The sequence below is a fragment of the Caretta caretta genome, chromosome 23 (genome assembly GCF_965140235.1).
Source record: "Caretta caretta isolate rCarCar2 chromosome 23, rCarCar1.hap1, whole genome shotgun sequence".
Classification (NCBI taxonomy): Eukaryota; Metazoa; Chordata; order Testudines; family Cheloniidae; genus Caretta; species Caretta caretta.
The window spans coordinates 15,346,187-15,365,381 of NC_134228.1; the positions used below are offsets into that span (position 1 = coordinate 15,346,187).

The window sequence follows — 19,195 nt, forward strand, 5'->3', positions numbered from 1 at the left end:
ACCCCGGTAATGGTCCCCCCACATCACCCAGGTAATAGGGGGGCCCCCTGGACCAGCCACCCCCTGTGCCCACCCCACTGGAACCCATCCCCCAACCGCAGCCAGGCCCCATCTCTGCTGCAGACACCCCCTAGCTCTGCCCCCTCACCCGGGGGGCTCACGTGGTTTGGGGGCCCAGGCGGGGGTAGGTTGGGTCTCTGCCCCACTGACTCCCCCGGGCTCCCCCAGGTGACACCCATGGTGGGGCCCAAGCAGGGCGGGTGGGGGTGGAATGGGGGGTCTCTGTCCCACTGACTCCCCCAGGTTCCCCCAGGTGGTGGCGGGGCCCAATCAGGGCGGGTGAGGGTGGGGGGGTCTCCACCCCCCTGACTGCCCTCTGCCCCCCCAGGTGACACCCGTGGCGGGGCCCAAGGAGGGCGGCACGCGGGTGACGGTCGAGGGGGAGAACCTGGGGCTGCAATTCCACGAGGTCGGGGTGCGCGTGGCTGGGGTTCGCTGCAACTCGCTGCCGGGCCAGTACGTCCCCGCCCAGAGGTGAGGGGGGGACAGTGTGAGGAGGGGGAGGAGGGCAGGATGGGGATGTCAGGTGGGGTTCAGGAATGCAGGGCAGGGGGTCGGGCAGGGCCATGTTCAGTCGGGTAGGAGCTGGGGGGGTCGAGCTGGGGGAGCTGGGACGCGGGTGGGGTTGGGAGGGGGTCGGGCAGGGGTAGCTGGGTCGTGGGGGGAGCTGGGACGCGGGTGGGGTTGGGAGGGGGTCGAGCAGGGGTAGCTGGGTCGTGGGGGTAGCTGGGATGCAGGTGGGGTTGGGAGGGGGTCTGGCGGAGGGAGCTGGGTCGTGGGGGGAGCTGGGACGCGGGTGGGGTTCGGAGGGGGTCGAACAGGGGTAGCTGGGTCGTGGGGGTAGCTGGGATGCGGGTGGGGTTGGGAGGGGATCTGGCGGAGGGAGCTGGGTCGTGGGGGGAGCTGGGATGCGGGTGGGGTTGTGAGGGGGTCTGGCGGAGGGAGCTGGGTCGTGGGGGGAGCTGGGATGCGGGTGGGGTTGGGAGGGGGTCGGGCGGAGGGAGCTGGGTCGTGGGGGGAGCTGGGATGCGGGTGGGGTTGGGAGGGGGTCCGTCAGGGGTAGCTGGGTCGTGGGGGGAGCTGGGACGCGGGTCAGGTTGGGAGGGGGTCGGGCGGAGGGAGCTGGGTCGTGGGGGGAGCTGGGACGCGGGTGGGGTTGGGAGGGGGTCGGGCGGAGGGAGCTGGGTCGTGGGGGGAGCTGGGACGCGGGTGGGGTTGGGAGGGGGTCGGGCGGAGGGAGCTGGGTCGTGGGGGGAGCTGGGATGCGGGTGGGGTTGGGAGGGGGTCGGGCGGAGGGAGCTGGGATGCGGGAAGGGGTCAGGCGGGGGGAGCTGGGACGCGGGTGGGGTTGGGAGGGGTTGGGTGGGGGGAGCTGGGTCGTGGGGGGAGCTGGGATGCGGGTGGGGTTGGGAGGGGTCGGGCGGAGGGAGCTGGGTCTTGGGGGGAGCTGGGACGCGGGTGGGGTTGGGAGGGGGTCGGGCAGGGGGAGCTGGGTCGTGGGGGGAGCTGGGACGCGGGTAGGGTTGGGAGGGGGTCGGGCGGAGGGAGCTGGGTCGTGGGGGGAGCTGGGACGCGAGTGGGGTTGGGAGGGGGTCGGGTGGAGGGAGCTGGGTCGTGGGGGGAGCTGGGACGCGGGTGGGGTTGGGAGGGGGTCGGGCAGGGGTAGCTGGGTCGTGGGGGTAGCTGGGATGCAGGTGGGGTTGGGAGGGGGTCTGGCGGAGGGAGCTGGGTCGTGGGGGGAGCTGGGACGCGGGTGGGGTTCGGAGGGGGTCGAACAGGGGTAGCTGGGTCGTGGGGGTAGCTGGGATGCGGGTGGGGTTGGGAGGGGATCTGGCGGAGGGAGCTGGGTCGTGGGGGGAGCTGGGATGCGGGTGGGGTTGTGAGGGGGTCTGGCGGAGGGAGCTGGGTCGTGGGGGGAGCTGGGATGCGGGTGGGGTTGGGAGGGGGTCGGGCGGAGGGAGCTGGGTCGTGGGGGGAGCTGGGATGCGGGTGGGGTTGGGAGGGGGTCCGTCAGGGGTAGCTGGGTCGTGGGGGGAGCTGGGACGCGGGTCAGGTTGGGAGGGGGTCGGGCGGAGGGAGCTGGGTCGTGGGGGGAGCTGGGACGCGGGTGGGGTTGGGAGGGGGTCGGGCGGAGGGAGCTGGGTCGTGGGGGGAGCTGGGACGCGGGTGGGGTTGGGAGGGGGTCGGGCGGAGGGAGCTGGGTCGTGGGGGGAGCTGGGATGCGGGTGGGGTTGGGAGGGGGTCGGGCGGAGGGAGCTGGGATGCGGGAAGGGGTCAGGCGGGGGGAGCTGGGACGCGGGTGGGGTTGGGAGGGGTTGGGTGGGGGGAGCTGGGTCGTGGGGGGAGCTGGGATGCGGGTGGGGTTGGGAGGGGTCGGGCGGAGGGAGCTGGGTCTTGGGGGGAGCTGGGACGCGGGTGGGGTTGGGAGGGGGTCGGGCAGGGGGAGCTGGGTCGTGGGGGGAGCTGGGACGCGGGTAGGGTTGGGAGGGGGTCGGGCGGAGGGAGCTGGGTCGTGGGGGGAGCTGGGACGCGAGTGGGGTTGGGAGGGGGTCGGGTGGAGGGAGCTGGGTCGTGGGGGGAGCTGGGACGCGGGTGGGGTTGGGAGGGGGTCGGGCGGAGGGAGCTGGGTCGTGGGGGGAGCTGGGACGCGGGTGGGGTTGGGAGGGGGTCGGGCGGAGGGAGCTGGGTCGTGGGGGGAGCTGGGACGCGGGTGGGGTTGGGAGGGGGTCGGGCGGAGGGAGCTGGGTCTTGGGGGGAGCTGGGACGCGGGTGGGGTTGGGAGGGGGTCGGGCAGGGGGAGCTGGGTCGTGGGGGGAGCTGGGACGCGAGTGGGGTTGGGAGGGGGTCGGGTGGAGGGAGCTGGGTCGTGGGGGGAGCTGGGACGCGGGTGGGGTTGGGAGGGGGTCGGGCGGAGGGAGCTGGGTCGTGGGGGGAGCTGGGACGCGGGTGGGGTTGGGAGGGGGTCGGGCGGAGGGAGCTGGGTCTTGGGGGGAGCTGGGACGCGGGTGGGGTTGGGAGGGGGTCGGGCAGGGGGAGCTGGGTCGTGGGGGGAGCTGGGACGCGAGTGGGGTTGGGAGGGGGTCGGGTGGAGGGAGCTGGGTCGTGGGGGGAGCTGGGACGCGGGTGGGGTTGGGAGGGGGTCGGGCGGAGGGAGCTGGGTCGTGGGGGGAGCTGGGATGCGGGTGGGGTTGGGAGGGGGTCGGGCGGAGGGAGCTGGGTCGTGGGGGGAGCTGGGATGCGGGTGGGGTTGGGAGGGGGTCGGGCGGAGGGAGCTGGGATGCGGGAAGGGGTCAGGCGGGGGGAGCTGGGACGCGGGTGGGGTTGGGAGGGGTTGGGTGGGGGGAGCTGGGACGCGGGTGGGGTTGGGAGGGGTTGGGTGGGGGGAGCTGGGTCGTGGGGGGAGCTGGGATGCGGGTGGGGTTGGGAGGGGGTCCGGCAGGGGTAGCTGGGTCGTGGGGGGAGCTGGGACGCGGGTCAGGTTGGGAGGGGGTCGGGCGGAGGGAGCTGGGTCGTGGGGGGAGCTGGGACGCGGGTGGGGTTGGGAGGGGGTCGGGCGGAGGGAGCTGGGTCGTGGGGGGAGCTGGGATGCGGGTAGGGTTGGGAGGGGGTCCGGCAGGGGTAGCTGGGTCGTGGGGGGAGCTGGGATGCGGGTGGGGTTGGGAGGGGGTCCGGCAGGGGTAGCTGGGTCGTGGGGGGAGCTGGGATGCGGGTGGGGTTGGGAGGGGGTCCGGCAGGGGTAGCTGGGTCGTGGGGGGAGCTGGGACGCGGGTCAGGTTGGGAGGGGGTCGGGCGGAGGGAGCTGGGTCGTGGGGGGAGCTGGGACGCGGGTGGGGTTGGGAGGGGGTCGGGCGGAGGGAGCTGGGTCGTGGGGGGAGCTGGGATGCGGGTGGGGTTGGGAGGGGGTCGGGCGGAGGGAGCTGGGTCGTGGGGGGAGCTGGGATGCGGGTGGGGTTGGGAGGGGGTCGGGCGGAGGGAGCTGGGATGCGGGAAGGGGTCAGGCGGGGGGAGCTGGGACGCGGGTGGGGTTGGGAGGGGTTGGGTTGGGGGAGCTGGGACGCGGGTGGGGTTGGGAGGGGTTGGGTGGGGGGAGCTAGGTCATGGGGGGAGCTGGGATGCGGGTGGGGTTGGGAGGGGGTCGGGCGGAGGGAGCTGGGTCGTGGGGGGAGCTGGGACGCGGGTGGGGTTGGGAGGGGGTCGGGCGGGGGGAGCTGGGTCGTGGGGGGAGCTGGGACGCGGGTGGGGTTGGGAGGGGTTGGGTGGGGGGAGCTGGGATGCGGTGAAGGAGTCCGGGTGGGGGGAGCTGGGACGCAGGGGCTGGCGGGGTGGCCCCGGGGGGCTGACCCCTGTGTCCCCGCCCCCCCAGGCTGGTGTGCGAGATGGAGGAGTCGCTGGTGCCCGACCCCCCGCCGGGCCCCGTGGAGATCTGTGTGGGTGACTGCAGCGCCGAGTACCGGGCCCGCTCCCCGAACCCCTTCACCTTCGTGGTACTGGGGGGCGTCTGGGAGGGAGGGAATTCTGGGAGGGAGGGGCATGGGGGGCTTTGAGGGCTGGGTGATGATCCCTGGGGGTCTGTGGGGGAAGTGGGAGGGTGTGGGGGCTGGGGGGCAACCCCTGGGCTCTGTGGGGGAGAGGTTGTTGTGGGTCATGGGGAGCTGTGGGGGGCAGAAGGGGCTGGGTGGTGCCCTGTGGGGGTCTGTGGGGAGAAGGGGTAGCTGTGGGTCATGGGGGGCTGTGGGGGGTGGGAGGGAAGGGGGTCTGTGTGTGCATTTACCCCCATTACTGCCGTCTCGTGTCCCAGACCCCCAGGCTGCGGGGACTGAGCCCCAAGGGGGGGCCGGTGTCAGGGGGGACCCGCGTCACCCTCACTGGGACCCATCTGGACGCCGGCAGCAGCGTCAACATCTCATTGCAGGGGGCGCCCTGCCCGCTGCTCAGGTAGGGGGGACAGAGAGATGGGGTGGGCAGGGCGTGGGGGTGGAGGGATAAGGGGGGGTGGGCGGGGGGACAGAGATGCGTGGCGGGGGCATGTGGGGAGGGACAGGGATGGGGGGCGGGGTTAGGGTTGTCGTATGGAGGCAGGTGGTGGGAATTTTAGGGGATGTTGGGAGGGGGGTGGGTAGGTCAGGGCTCAGTGGGGAGATGTGGGACAGGGGAATTTGCGGGGGTCTCTCACTTTCCCTTCCTCGGTAGGAGGGGGCCTGAGGAAATTGTCTGCCTGACCCCACCGTCCACGCTGGGCCCTGGTCCGGCCCCCCTCAGTGTTCGCATCGACCGTGCCAGCCTGGCCCTCCCTGGGCCCCCCAATGGCACCACCAGCCCCCCGAGCCTGATCTTCCACTATGCCCCAGACCCAGCTGTGACCCACGTTGAGCCCCAATGGAGCATTGTCAAGTAAGAGACCCCCCGCCTACTGCACCCCCGTACCCCCATTGCCCCCCGCCTCCCCTCCTGTGTCCCATCCCCCTCCCACGCTCCCAGCCCCTTCACCCAGCTGACCCCCCCCACTGCGCCCACCTCCTCCCTGAGCCCCACACCCCTGCCAACCCCCCCCGCTCCCAGCCCCCTCACCCAGCTGACCCCCCCACTGCGCCCACCTCCTCCCTGAGCCCCACACCCCTGCCAACCCCCCCCCGCTCCCAGCCCCCTCACCCAGCTGACCCCCCCACTGCGCCCACCTCCTCCCTGAGCCCCACACCCCTGCCAACCCCCCCCGACTCCCAGCCCCCTCCCCCCACAGCCCCCTTGCAACCCCTCCCGCCCTCCTGTGCCCAGTGCCCCTCTCCACACTCCCAGCTCGTTTGAACCCCCTGTGAAACAGGTTCACATAACCCACGTCTGCCGGGGTGGACCACATGCAGGGCCAGGGGGCTCCATCCGGTCCCAGTTCTGGTCCCGGGTCGTCACCTCAGACCACGTTGGTCCATTCACCCCACACTCAGGCTCTGCTCCCCACAGGGCCCTGCTCAGCCAGGGAGACGAGCTACAGAACCTGCCCCCCGGCTCCGCCCCGTCCCCCCCACAGCCTCTGTCATGGACTCACAGGTCGCACCCACTCTTGGCCCCATGTGGTCCATGGGGAACCCCCTTCAGTGCAACAGCCCGTCTCGGGGGTCCAGCCCCTCCGCCTCCTAGAGCCGCACGCTCTGAGCCTTAGCATGTCTGTCTCTGCCGTGGGCCACCTCAGGGAGTCCACTCGCTCTGGACCCCCGGGGTCTCCACACCCAGAGAGAATAATGCCCCCCTGTTCTCTAGACTGGAGTGACACTCAGCCGGCATAAAGCAGCAGGGTTTATTGAGCGTCTGAACCCAGCATAGGAAACTCTCTGGGCCTCAGGCCTGGCCCGCCTCAGCCCAACACATCCCAGTCTCCCCTGCATCCAGCTGGGCTCTGCCTGCTCCCTCTCTCCAGCCCAGAGCCCCCCTGCTTCCCAGCTGGGCATCCGATCTCACCGGCCCCAAGCCCCCCCTCTGTCCATTGTCTTCTCTCCAGGTAAACAGGTTGCCTGGGCCCCCTCTCCTCTCCTCTGTCCTCTGGCCCCTCTGGCTGGAACTGCCTGGTCAGAACACTGGGTCCTCTCTCTGCAGCCCATTGTCCTCCCACTGACCAGACCCGGCAGCTGGATCCCCAGTCACCAGTCGCTGGGGTCTCCATTCTCCAGGGTCTCAAGTTCCCTCACTGGTCCTCTGTAACAACAAACTCCCTCTCCCATCCCCTTGTTAAACCAGTAATACGCAGGGAAACTGAGTCCCACCCCCTCTGCATGCAAATCCCTGGAAAACAAGTTAAAAACAAGAAAACCCCCCACTTCGTCACAGCCTCCGGCGCCAGCCCAGCTGGGACCCAGTGTTTGGCCTAGGACGAGCATCCCGCTGCTGGCACTGAGCTGGGCTGGGCGGGGTCCCCGGCATCCGAGCGGGGCGCAGGATAGCCGTGGGGGGGGAGACACGGACGATACGGCCCAATGGTGGGAGACGTGTCACAGTCCAACGGGCCACCCCCCATGCCAGCACTCACCCCCCCAAAGCTGCATCCCCCTGGGGGGGCTGATGTCTTCCCCCCCCCCAGCGGCAGCACTAGCCTGACGGTGACCGGGACCCGCCTGCTGAGCATCCAGGAGCCGCGCGTCCGAGCCGTGTACGGGGGCGTCGAAACCGTCAACGTGAGTTGTGCCCTCATGGCGAGCGGGAGGGAGGGCGGGGGAAGGGGACGCAGCGGGAGGCAGGGGAACTGAGTGAGGTGGGGGGAAGTGGGGACAGTTTTGGGGGGGGGGGGGCAGTTTCCTGCAAGAGAATCCTGAGTCTCCCGATATACCCCTCTTCCCCCCCCCATACTGACAAACCCATAACTTCTCCCTGCTGTCCCCCCCATGGATCACCGCCCCCCGGCTTGTACCCTGTGCCTTCCCCACTGAACCACCCAACATGCTGCCCCCCCGGCTTCTGCCCCTCCCATTCCCAGCCACCCCCAAGCTGTCCCCCTTTGCCAGCCGCCCACGCTGACCCCGCCAGCCTGCTGAACCCCCTGACATGCTGCCCCCCCTCCTGAGCCCTGTCCCACTCCCCCATTCCCAGCCACCCATGATGGCCAGCTGAACCCGCCCTCCGAGCTGCCGCCCCCCCGAGCCCTGTCCCTCCCCCCCATTCCCAGCCACCCCCACTGACCCTCTGCCTCCCCCCAGAGCTGCCGGGTGCTGAATGACTCGCTCATGCTGTGCCAGGCGCCCGGCATTGTGCTGGGGGGGCGGGAGCTGCCCCTGGGGGGGGCCTCCCCTGACGAATTCGGCTTCCTGCTGGACCACGTCCAGGCGGCTCGAACCCTCAACCACTCGGCCTTCACCTACTACCCCGACCCCCAGGTTGAGCCCTTCGGCCCTGCCGGGGTGCTGGAGGTGAAACCCGGCTCCCACGTCGTCCTCAAGGTATGGGGGAAGAGGGGCTTAGCAGGAGCTGCGGGTTGGGTCGGCACCGGCAGGGTTGTGGGGGGAGCCCAGGGCCGGGCTGGCAGGGGCTGCGGGTCGGGAGTGAGGGGCACCGGCAGGGTTGTGGGGGGAGCTCAGGGCCGGGCTGGCAGGGGCTGCAGGTCGGGAGTGAGGGGCACTGGCAGGGTTGTGGGGGGAGCCCGGGGCCGAGCTAGCAGGGGCTGCGGGTCGGGAGTGAGGGGCACCGGCAGGGTTGTGGGGGGAGCCCGGGGCCGGGCTGGCAGGGGCTGCAGGTCGGGAGTGAGGGGCACTGGCAGGGCTGGGGGGAGCCCGGGGCTGGGCTAGAAGGGGGCTGCGGGTCAGGAGTGAGGGGCACCACGGGTGCTGTGTCTGGCCTGGATGTCTGGGTCCAATCTCCCTCTCCCTTTCACTGTCCCACCACCCCCAGGGCAGGAACCTGATCCCGGCAGCTGTGGGGGGGGCCCGTCTGAACTACACGGTGCTGATTGGGGGGGAGCCCTGCGCCCTGACGGTGTCAGAGACCCAGCTACTGTGCGACTCGCCCAGCCAGACAGGGGAGCAGCTGGTCACAGTGAGTTGCTGGGGAGAAGGGGGCACAGCCGGGGCTCCCCACGGGGTGGGCCTGGGGGCATGTGTCCGGCAGGGGGGCAGCCCTTCGCTCTGTGGTGTGGGGGTGGGACACGGGGGGCGGATCAGAGGTCAAGGGAGAGTGGGGGAGTGAGCAGACCCTCTTGGGGGGCTATGGGGCAAGGTTACATCTGTGTGGTGCATTCTGGGGGGACAGACTGAGTGGGGGGGCTGGGAGGGGGTTGTCACATCAGATCCACGGGGGAATTTGTGCCCTCCCATTGCAGATCTGGAGGGGTTGCCAAAATGTGGAGGTGCCCCTGATTCCCCCCTCCCACATTCTGGGGGGTTTGTTCCTGGGACGTTGGGGGCACCCCACTGTCTAACCTCCACTGCTTCCCCTCGTTCCAGATTCTGGTTGGGGGCCTGTCCTTCTCTCCCGGCTCCCTGCACATCTACCCTGAGGCGGCCCTGCCTCTGGGGGCACTAGTGGGGCTGGGTGCAGGGGGGTCCCTGCTGCTCCTGGCCATTATCGGGGTGCTGGTCGCCTACAAGCGCAAGACCCGGGACGCCGACCGAACCCTCAAGCGGCTGCAACTGCAGATGGACAATCTGGAGTCACGGGTCGCGCTGGAGTGCAAGGAGGGTGAGGCTGGGGGGCAAGGAGGGGGGGCAGGAGTGCAGAGAGCGGGTTGGAGTGTAGGGAGCATGGGGGGGTGGAGTGCAAGGGGGAGGGGGATGGGGTGGGGGGCAGAGCGGGGGGGGCTGGAAGGTAGGCAGAGGGCGGAGCCCAAGGATGGAGCTGGGGTGGGGGAGGGATGGGAGGTAGAGAGGGCCCTGGGTACGGATTGGGAGGAAGGGGGGACTGGGAAAGGGGCTGGGGCTCTGGGCAGAGGGGGCTAAGACGAGGGGGCTGGGCTGGGGGGCAGGAGCACAGGGAGGGTGGGGCTGGGGGCAGGGGGTCCTGCTGTGGTGCTTGGCAGGTGCTGAGTTAGGGGGCAGGAGACACTGGGATGGGGGGCAAGCAGTTGCCCCTGCACGGGGGAAGGGCAGGGTTGGGGGGGACTGACAGATTGAGGGTCCCCTCCCCGCCCCCCAGCCTTTGCAGAGTTGCAGACCGACATCAACGAGCTGACGAACAACCTGGACGGGGTGAAGATCCCGTTCCTGGACTATCGGACGTACGCCCTGCGGGTGCTGTTTCCTGGCGAGGAGCCCCCGCTGCTGCGCCATGGCCACGTGAGCGGGGGCTGGGCCGGGGGGCTGGGCCGGGGGTGCGGGGGGCAGAGCAGGGGACTGGGCTGGGGGGCAGAGTGGGGGGGGCCAGGGGGCTGTGTCTCACCCCGTGCCCCCTGCAGGCGCCCCCCGGGGCGGAGCGGGGCCTGCGGCTCTTTGGGCAGCTCCTGCACCTCCGGCCCTTCCTGCTGACCTTCATCCATGCGCTGGAAGGGCAGCGCGGGTTCTCCATGCGGGACCGGGGGGCCGTGGCCTCCCTCACACTGGTGGCCCTGCAAGGCCGGCTGGACTACGCCACCGGCGTCCTCAAGCAGCTGCTGGCCGACCTCATAGAGAAGAATCTGCAGAACCGGGCCCATCCCAAGCTGCTGCTGCGCAGGTGGGGCTTGGAACCCCTCTGTTCCCCTGGGACCTCCCCTTTCCCCTGGGACCCCTGAACCGCCCCGTTCCCCAGGACCTCACTGACCTGCCCCATTCCCCTGGAACTCCCCAGACTCCCCTGGGACCTCCTTGAACCCTCCTGAACTTCCCCATCCCCCTGGACCCACCCGGGACCTCCCTGAACCCCCAGGACTGCCCGGGACCCCCCATTCCCCTGGGACCCCCCGGGGCCCCTTTTGACCCCCCCAGGACCTCCCTGAACCCACCTGTTTCCCTGGACCCCCATCCTGCCACAGGGAACCTGCTGAGCCACGTGCTCCCCAGGTGAGAGCCCCCTAGGGACACCCCCCGTGACCCACAGTAACGTGGACTCCTGAGTCCCTGCTTCTCTCCCTTCTCCAGGACGGAGTCGGTGGCTGAGAAGATGCTGACAAACTGGTTCACCTTCCTGTTGCATCGGTTCCTGAAGGTGAGAGGGGGCGGGGGCTGGGAACCCTCCCGGACACCTGGGTTCTCTCCCGGCTCTGGGAGGGGAGTGGGCTCTGGTGGTCAGAGCAGGGGGCTGCAAGCCAGGACTCCTGGGTTCTCTTCCTTGCTTTAGGAAGGGAGCGGGGGCTGGTGGTTAGAGCAGGGAGGACTGGGAGCCTAGATGCCTGGGTTCTCAGCAGTAATGCCCCCCCAGGAGTGCGCCGGGGAGCCGCTGTTCCTGCTGTTCTGTGCCATCAAGCAGCAGATGGAGAAGGGGCCGATGGATGCAGTGACGGGGGAGGCGCGGTACTCGCTGAGTGAGGACAAGCTTATCCGCCAGCAGATCGACTACAAGACCCTGGTCAGCCGGAGCAGGGGGCAGGAGGGGTGGGGTGTTGGGCCGGGGTACCCAGTTTGCCCAGGCGCTGGGCCGTGCCCCAGCTGTTATTGGAGCCCTGGGGAGCCTCTGGCCCCCCACGCATCTCCCAAGGGGTCCGGGGGCCCTCCCTCCGACCCTGTGTCCCCCTGTCTGTGTCTCTGGCAGCCCTCCAAAATCTCATTTCGCCCCTGGCACCCAGTACTGGGGAGGAATTGCTTGCGGGGGGCTCCAGGCATGTGTCATTCCCCCACCCATGGTTTAGGGGGGAGGGATAGCTCAGTGGTTTGAGCATTGACCTGCTAAACCCAAAGTTGTGAGTTCAATCCTTGAGGGGGCTGTCAAGGTTCCTTCCCCACTCTGAACTCGAGGGTACAAATGTGGGGACCTGCATGACAGACCCCCTAAGCTTATTCTTACCAGCTTAGGTTAAAACTTCCCCAAGGTACAAACTTTGCCTTGTCCGTGAACTCTACGCTGCCACCACCAAGTGTCTCACACAAAGACCAGGGAAGGAGCCCACTTGGAGATGTCTTCCCCCAAAATATCCCCCCAAGCCCTACACCCCCTTTCCTGGGGAAGGCTTGATAAGAATCCTCACCAGTTGGTACAGGTGAACACAGACCCAAACCCTTGGATCTTAAGAGCAATGAAAAAATCAATCAGGTTCTTAAAAGAAGAATTTTAATTTAAAGAAAAGTAAAAGAATCCCTTCTGTAAAATCAGGATGGTAAATACCTTACAGGGTAATCAGATTCAAAACACAGAGAATCTCTCTAGGCAAAACCTGGTTACAAAAAGACACAAAAACAGGAATCTACATTCCCTCCAGCACAGCTTATCTTACCAAAAAGAAAAGGAGTACTTGTGGCACCTTAGAGACTAACCAGTTTATTTGAGCATGAGCTTTCGTGGTTAGTCTCTAAGGTGCCACAAGTACTCCTTTTCTTTTTGCGAATACAGACTAACACGGCTGTTCCTCTGAAACTTATCTTACCAGCCATTAAACAAAAGGAAATTAACGCGTTTCTACCTAGATTACTTACTAACTTTACAGGGGTTGTAAGGCTGCATTCCTGATCTGTTCCTTGCAAAAGCATCACACAGACAGACCCTTTGTCCCCCCCCCCACCCTCCAGATTTGAAAGTATCTTGTCCCCTCATTGGTCATTTTGGTCAGGTGCCAGCGAGGTTACCTTAGCTTCTTAACCCTTTAGAGGTGAAAGGGTTTTGCCTCTGGCCAGGAGGGATTTTATAGCACTGTATACAGAAAGGTGGTTACCCTTCCCTTTATAGTTATGACAGGGGCCATTTAGGGATCTGGGGCAAAAATTGGGGATTGGTCCTGCTTTGAGGAGGGGATTGAATTAGATGACCTCCTGAGGTCCCTTCCAACCCTGATATTATATGATTCTATGCCCCGAGGGAGGGAGCAAAGTCTGGAGGCGGAGAAACCAAGTCACACCTCTGCTAGTAACTCCAGGGGATGGGGGCTGGAAGAGGGGGAAGTGGAGGGGAGGCGGTAACTCCTACCTCGGGGGGGGGAGCTCAAACAGGAGGGACCCCCCTGACCTGCCATTCCCCCCAGACGCTGTACTGTGCCAGCCCCGACCCCCCTGGTGGCCCCGAAGTGCCCGTCAAGGTGCTGAACTGCGACACCATCACCCAGGCCAAGGAGAAGCTGCTGGATGCTGTGTACAGGGGGGTCCCCTATTCCCAGCGCCCCCGGGCTGACGACACGGAGCTGGGTACGGGGGAATATACGGGGGCAGGGGGGTCCCCTATTTCCAGCGCCCCCAGGCCGACAACACGGAGCTGGGTATGGGGGAGCATAGGGGGCAGGAGGGTCCCCTATTCCCAGCACCCCCAGGCTGATGACATGGAGCTGAGAATATGGGGGGCACGGGGGGTACAGGGGAGTCCCCTATTCCCAGTGCCCCCGGTCCGACGACACGGAGTTGGGAACGCGGTGGGGAGGCACTGGGGAAGGGAGTAATGGGGGCTTTGTGGCCCAGAGGGCTGTGGGGTATGTAGGAGGCACAAGGGAGGGAGGCTACGGGTACAAGGCTGCCCCAGGGGAGGCTGGAAGGCGTGGGGCAGGTATTGCTGCCCAAGGAGTGTTTGATGGGGTTGGGGCTGTATTTGGGGGTCTGACACTCTCCCCACCCCCCGTTCCCAGAGTGGTACCAGGGCCGTTCGGGCCGAACCCTCCTGCAGGACGAGGATGCGACGAGCCGCATTGAGGGCGACTGGAAACAGCTCAACACTCTGGGGCACTACCAGGTGGGGTAGGGACCCCCCAGAGCCCCCCACTGCCCCTCAGAGCCCCCTATAGCTCCCTGCTCCTCATCCACACGACAACTGGAAACAGCTCAACACGCTGGGGCATTACCAGGAGGGGCGGGGACCCCCCAGAGCGCCCCACTGACCCCCCCAGCCCCTGCTCCCCCCACTTCCTTCCCAGAGCCCCCTGCTCCTCCCAGAGCCTCCTGCTCCCCCCCATCCACACCCCAAATGGAAATATGTCAATGTGCTTGGGCCAAACCATGTGGGACAGCGCCCCCGCGCCCAAACCACCATCTCTACCCCACACCCTGCCTGGAATTGCAGCAGCGCACTGGGGCAGGGACCTCCCATGTCATTCTCAGACTTCCCCCCGCCCCCCTCACCTGCTGCCTCTCCCCCAGGTGACCGATGGCTCCAAGGTGGCCCTGACGCCCCGGCAGGTCTCGGGGTGCAACCTGCCCAACTCCTGCACCTTCAGCCGCTCGCTGAGCCGCTACGGTAAGGCCCCCTGGACCCCCCAAGAGACCCACCCATTTCCCCCCCCCCGCCAGCCCCACAGAGACCAGCCCCTCCCCTTGGCCTGCAAGGGGGCCTGTGCTGCTGAGAGTGACATGGCTTTGGGGGAGGGTGGGGCTGGGACTTGGGGAGCTGGGGGGAGTGGCTGCCCCCCACATCCCAGACGCCTTGCTCAGCCCCCACCCCCCAGGCCCTACCTGCCCCAAGCAGAAGACCCGCCCTGATCCCCCCCAGCCCCTTATCCCATCCAGACCAGACGGGTGGGGGGTAGTCAAAATGCTCCCCCCGTGCTGCTGGATTGGCAGGGAGGGCGCGCAGGGGGCTTTGGATTGGGCGGTGGACTTGGGGCTCCGACACCTACCTCCCCATGACCTGTCCTCCCGCCCCAGAGAGCCTCCTGCGGCCATCCAGCAGCCCCGACAGCCTCCGCTCCCGCGCCCCCATGCTGAGCCCCGAGCGCGATGGGGGCACCCGGCTCTGGCACCTCGTCCGCAGCCACGATCCACTGGGCGACCCCAAGGAGGGGGGCAGCAAGATGGTGTCGGAGATCTACCTCACCCGGCTCCTGGCCACCAAGGTACGGGGTGCAGGGACCTGGGGGGGTCATGTCATTGGGTGAGGGGTATGGGGTGTGGGGGTGGTGTCCAGGGGCTGTGCTGGGGTTCGGAGGGCCAGGGGCCATGCAGAGGGGGACAGGGGCTGTGGGGGGGGCAGGGGCCATGCGCGGGGACAGGGCAGGGCTGTACCAGGCCTCAGGGACTGGGGGCCATGCAGCAGGGCAGGGCCGTGCCAGGGCTCAGGGGCCAGGGTGGGGAGTATGCGGGAGGGGGCAGGGCCATGTGTGGCAGGGGGCCCGGGCCAGTCTGACCCCCGGCGCCCCCAGGGCACGCTGCAGAAGTTCGTGGATGACCTGTTCGAGACGCTGTTCAGCACGGCGCACCGGGCCAGCGCCCTGCCCTTGCCCATCAAGTACATGTTCGACTTTCTGGACGAGCAGGCGGATCGGCGCCAGATCAGTGACCCCGACGTGCGGCACACCTGGAAGAGCAACTGGTGAGACCCCCGGAGGGGCCTGGAGGGACTCGGGGGCTCTGACCTCCCAGCCTGCCCCTGCGGTTCTGGGTGAACGTGATCAGGGTGTAGGGGGGCTGGGAAGGTGTTGGGGAGGGCTGTGGGGGTCTGGGGCTCCCGGGGGGGTCTCTGGCACTCTCTGACCCCCTGATCCCCCAGCCTGAACGTGATCAGGGTATAGGGGGGCTGGGAAGGTGTTGGGGAGGGCCGGGGGGGGTCTCTGGCACTCTCTGACCCTCTGTCCCCGCAGCCTGCCCCTGCGGTTCTGGGTGAATGTGATCAGGGTTTAGGGGGGCTGGGAAGGTGTTGGGGAGGGCCGGGAGGGTCTCGGGGGGGGGGGGTCTCTGGCACTCTCTGACCCCCTGACCCCCCAGCCTGCCCCTGCGGTTCTGGGTGAACGTGATCAAGAACCCGCAGTTCGTGTTCGACGTGCACAAGAGCAGCATCACGGACGCGTGTCTCTCCGTGGTGGCCCAGACGTTCATGGACTCGTGTTCCACGTCACCCCAGCGCCTGGGCAAGGACTCGCCCTCCACCAAACTGCTCTACGCCAAGGACCTGCCTGGCTACCGCGGCTGGGTGGAGCGGTGAGGGGGCAGTGAGAGCTGGGGGCACACTGCAGGAGGGAGTGGGGGGCAGGGGAGGATCTGTGATGAGGGAGTGGGTGATGCAGGGGTCTCCCCAATGCAGGGAGAAGCGGGGAAGGAGCTCCAGGATACAGGGGTTGAGGGGCAGATGGGGTAACAAGGCTGTGGGGGAACGGGCAGTGGGGAAGGGGACTGGGATACAGGGGTGGGGGGCCAATGAGGTAATGGGGCTGTGGGGGGAGGGGCGCTGGGATACGGGGGGACCGATGAGGTAATGGGGGTGTGGGAGGAGGAACAGTGGGGGAAAGGGCGCTTGGACGCAGGGGTGGGGGGCAGACATGGTAACAGGGCTGTGGGGGGGGGAAGGAGCAGTGTGGGGGAGGTGACCCTGCCCCCCCTCACCCCCTGCCCCCCAGGTACTACCGGGACATCGCCAGGATGGCTCCCATCAGCGACCAGGACATGGATGCCTACCTGGGGGAGCAGTCGCGGCTCCACGCCGGGGAGTTCAACACACTGGGGGCACTGGGGGAGCTCTACCAGTACGTGGGGCGTTACCGGCAGGAGGTGAGAGCGCCTGCCGCCCCCTGCCCCCCCACAGCCTCCCTGCTCCCCACCCCCCCCATCCCCCTCGGCAACCCCACCCAGCGTTGAGGGAGCTCGACCAGTCCGTGGGGTGCTGCCGGCAGGAGGTGAGAGCCCCTGCCCCCCCACAGCCCCCCCACAGCGCTGGGGGAGCTTGACCAGTCTGTGGGGTGCTACCGGCAGGAGGCGAGAGCCCCCGCTGCCCCCCCACAGCCCTCCCACAGCGCTGGGGGAGCTCGACCGGTCCCTGGGGTGCTACCGGCAGGAGGCGAGAGCCCCCGCTGCCCCCCCACAGCCCCCCCACAGCGCTGGGGGAGCTTGACCAGTCCGTGGGGTGCTACCGGCAGGAGGCGAGAGCCCCCGCTGCCCCCCCACAGCCCCCCCACAGCGCTGGGGGAGCTCGACTGGTCCCTGGGGTGCTACCGGCAGGAGGCGAGAGCCCCTGCCCCCCCGCAGCGCTGGGGGAGCTCGACCAGTCCCTGGGGTGCTGCCGGCAGGAGGCGAGAGCCCCCGCTGCCCCCCCACAGCCCCCCCCACAGCGCTGGGGGAGCTCGACCGGTCCCTGGGGTGCTACCGGCAGGAGGCGAGAGCCCCTGCCCCCCCGCAGCGCTGGGGGAACTCGACCAGTCCCTGGGGTGCTGCCGGCAGGAGGCGAGAGCCCCCGCTGCCCCCCCCACAGCCCCCCCACAGCACTGGGGGAGCTCGACCGGTCGCTGGGGTGCTACCGGCAGGAGGCGAGAGCCCCCGCTGCCCCCCCACAGCCCCCCCACAGCGCTGGGGGAGCTTGACCAGTCCGTGGGGTGCTACCGGCAGGAGGCGAGAGCCCCCGCTGCCCCCCCACAGCCCCCCCACAGCGCTGGGGGAGCTCGACCGGTCCCTGGGGTGCTACCGGCAGGAGGCGAGAGCCCCTGCCCCCCCGCAGCGCTGGGGGAGCTCGACCAGTCCCTGGGGTGCTGCCGGCAGGAGGCGAGAGCCCCCGCTGCCCCCCCACAGCCCCCCCACAGCGCTGGGGGAGCTCGACCGGTCCCTGGGGTGCTACCGGCAGGAGGCGAGAGCCCCCGCTGCCCCCCCACAGCCCTCCCACAGCGCTGGGGGAGCTCGACCGGTCCCGGGGGAGCTCGACCGGCAGGAGGCGAGAGCCCCTGCCCCCCCGCAGCGCTGGGGGAGCTCGACCAGTCCCTGGGGTGCTGCCGGCAGGAGGCGAGAGCCCCCGCTGCCCCCCCACAGCGCTGGGGGAGCTCGACCAGTCCCTGGGGTGCTGCCGGCAGGAGGCGAGAGCCCCTGCCCCCCCACAGCCCCCCCACAGCGCTGGGGGAGCTCGACCAGTCCCTGGGGTGCTGCCGGCAGGAGGCAAGAGCCCCTGCCCCCCCACAGCGCTGGGGGAGCTCGACCATTCCCTGGGGTGCTAGCAGCACCCCCGGGCGCCCCTGACCCTGCCCCTCGCCCACAGGTGCTGACGGCGCTGGACCGGGACGGGAGCTGCCGGAAGCAGCAGCTGCGCCAGCGGCTGGAGCAGGTCATTGCCTTGGTCTCCACCAGCAGCTGAGAGGGGCTGGCCCCACGGACAGCCCCCATGGTCAGCCGGTGCGACCTTCGACCTCCTCTGGGGAGACGTGACCTTCGACCCCTGGCTCAGGGGCAGGCTGACTTTTGGGGGCAGTGGTTCTGGGTGGGACGATGCCCAATGCCACCAGGACCGGGCCTCGTAGCAATAACCCAGAGGGGCTGCTGGTGGTGATGGGGGGGGTGCAACGGGGGGCAGTGCTGGGGGGGTGGATCTGGCTGAGCTACAGCGTTGACCCCCCCTTCCATCCCAATACTCGACCCCCCACCCCCAAAACTGTACAGCCCCCAATACTGTATGACCCCCTCCCCCAGCCCCCCAATAATCCCTCCCAGCCCCCCAATGCATCCCCAGGCCAGCAGCTGAAAGGAGCCCCCCCTCACCCCTGTACAGCCCCCCCCCCAATAGCTGTTGGAATTTGCCTCTTGTTTTGGTGACAGTGACAATGGGAATTGGAGATTTAACCCATGTTCCAGGGACCCCCCCAGCCCTTCTCCCCCCCACCACCCCCTTGTCTCAGAGACTCCCTCCCCAGCGCCCCCTTTCCCGGCAGCGTGGTGCCTTAATTACTGAATAATTTATTGAGTCTCGGGGGGTTCGGTGTAAATTTAGTCCCGGGTGTAAGAAATTTCAGTGTAACCCCCCCCCGATATCTGTGTAAATAGTCGTGCTGCCTGTGGGCTCGGGGAGTGGGGGCCTGGCTCCCCCTCGAGATTTGGGGGAGGCAGGACAGACCCTTTCCCCTGCTCCCACGCGGCCGTTTTCTCTGTTCATTTTATAATTAACTTTTCTTTTGCTAATTAAAGTGCTGAAAAAAAAACCAAACCCCCTCTCCCCCCCCCCCCCCCGGAACTGGATCATTGTGTTGGGGGGGCTTATCTACCATACGGGGGGTGCTGCACAGACATCCCCCCTGACGGAGATTGGGGTGTCCCCGTCAGTGACCCCCCCCAACAGAGCAGGGCTAGAGGGGAGAGTTCTAACACCGAACGCCAGCATGAGGGCTGCTGTCCAAATCTGACTGAAGCGTGATGCTCGACCAGCCGGTGGAACTGCCTGCCACTGGACAACAGGAAAAGAACAGAACAGGCCCAGGACCCAGGAGGCGCGGGCTTCCCCGATAATACTGCTGAGGGCAGGAAGAGGGGCAGTTTCTCTCCCAGGAGGAGCTGCTTGCTGGTGCCGTTGCTGGAGCTGGGATGGGTCAGGGCGGAAATTTCACTCTGCCTCAGATGGGGCGGGAGGGATTCGGGGCCCGTGCCCGGCCCCACTCTGGCATCTGCCTTAGGAGGCAGGAGGGGTGGGAGGTGAAAGATGCCGTGGAGGCAGCTGGATGAATAAGTGATGGGCCTTCAGTTCTGGGTGGGGAGGGGGAATTAAAGGAAGATTTAAACGAAGCCAGGCCCCCATTCCCTTCACTCCCAACTGGGCTCCCCCCAGCGCTGCCGGTGCCCCTCGCTCCCGACCCGCAGCCCCTGCTAGCCCGGCCCTGGGCTCCCCCCAGCCCCGCTGGTGCCCCTCACTCCCGACCTGCAGCCCCTGCTAGCCCGGCCCTGGG

The 19,195-nt window shown here is 68.1% G+C and overlaps 1 protein-coding gene across 5 annotated transcripts in view; it reads left to right on the forward strand.

Moving 5' to 3' along the window:
• Positions 1–18,462, forward strand: part of LOC125628228 (plexin-A3) — a 29,940-nt gene extending 11,478 nt beyond the window's left edge. For 2 of the 5 annotated variants that reach the window (XM_075122402.1, XM_075122398.1), the window contains 20 exons: positions 389–534; positions 4,424–4,544; positions 4,859–4,995; positions 5,251–5,451; positions 7,127–7,220; positions 7,740–7,979; positions 8,428–8,571; positions 8,979–9,213; positions 9,667–9,806; positions 9,926–10,182; positions 10,587–10,653; positions 10,867–11,013; positions 12,617–12,776; positions 13,208–13,311; positions 13,716–13,812; positions 14,220–14,407; positions 14,714–14,883; positions 15,276–15,488; positions 15,905–16,055; positions 17,524–18,462. In XM_075122402.1, the coding sequence (XP_074978503.1) occupies positions 389–534; positions 4,424–4,544; positions 4,859–4,995; positions 5,251–5,451; positions 7,127–7,220; positions 7,740–7,979; positions 8,428–8,571; positions 8,979–9,213; positions 9,667–9,806; positions 9,926–10,182; positions 10,587–10,653; positions 10,867–11,013; positions 12,617–12,776; positions 13,208–13,311; positions 13,716–13,812; positions 14,220–14,407; positions 14,714–14,883; positions 15,276–15,488; positions 15,905–16,055; positions 17,524–17,619 (3,108 nt within the window). In that variant the 3' untranslated portion in view covers positions 17,620–18,462. The remainder of the gene's footprint in view (positions 1–388; positions 535–4,423; positions 4,545–4,858; positions 4,996–5,250; positions 5,452–7,126; positions 7,221–7,739; positions 7,980–8,427; positions 8,572–8,978; positions 9,214–9,666; positions 9,807–9,925; positions 10,183–10,586; positions 10,654–10,866; positions 11,014–12,616; positions 12,777–13,207; positions 13,312–13,715; positions 13,813–14,219; positions 14,408–14,713; positions 14,884–15,275; positions 15,489–15,904; positions 16,056–17,523) is intronic. The other 3 variants (XM_075122399.1, XM_075122401.1, XM_075122400.1) reach the window with 3 other exon arrangements.
• The last annotated feature ends 733 nt before the right edge of the window (positions 18,463–19,195 follow it).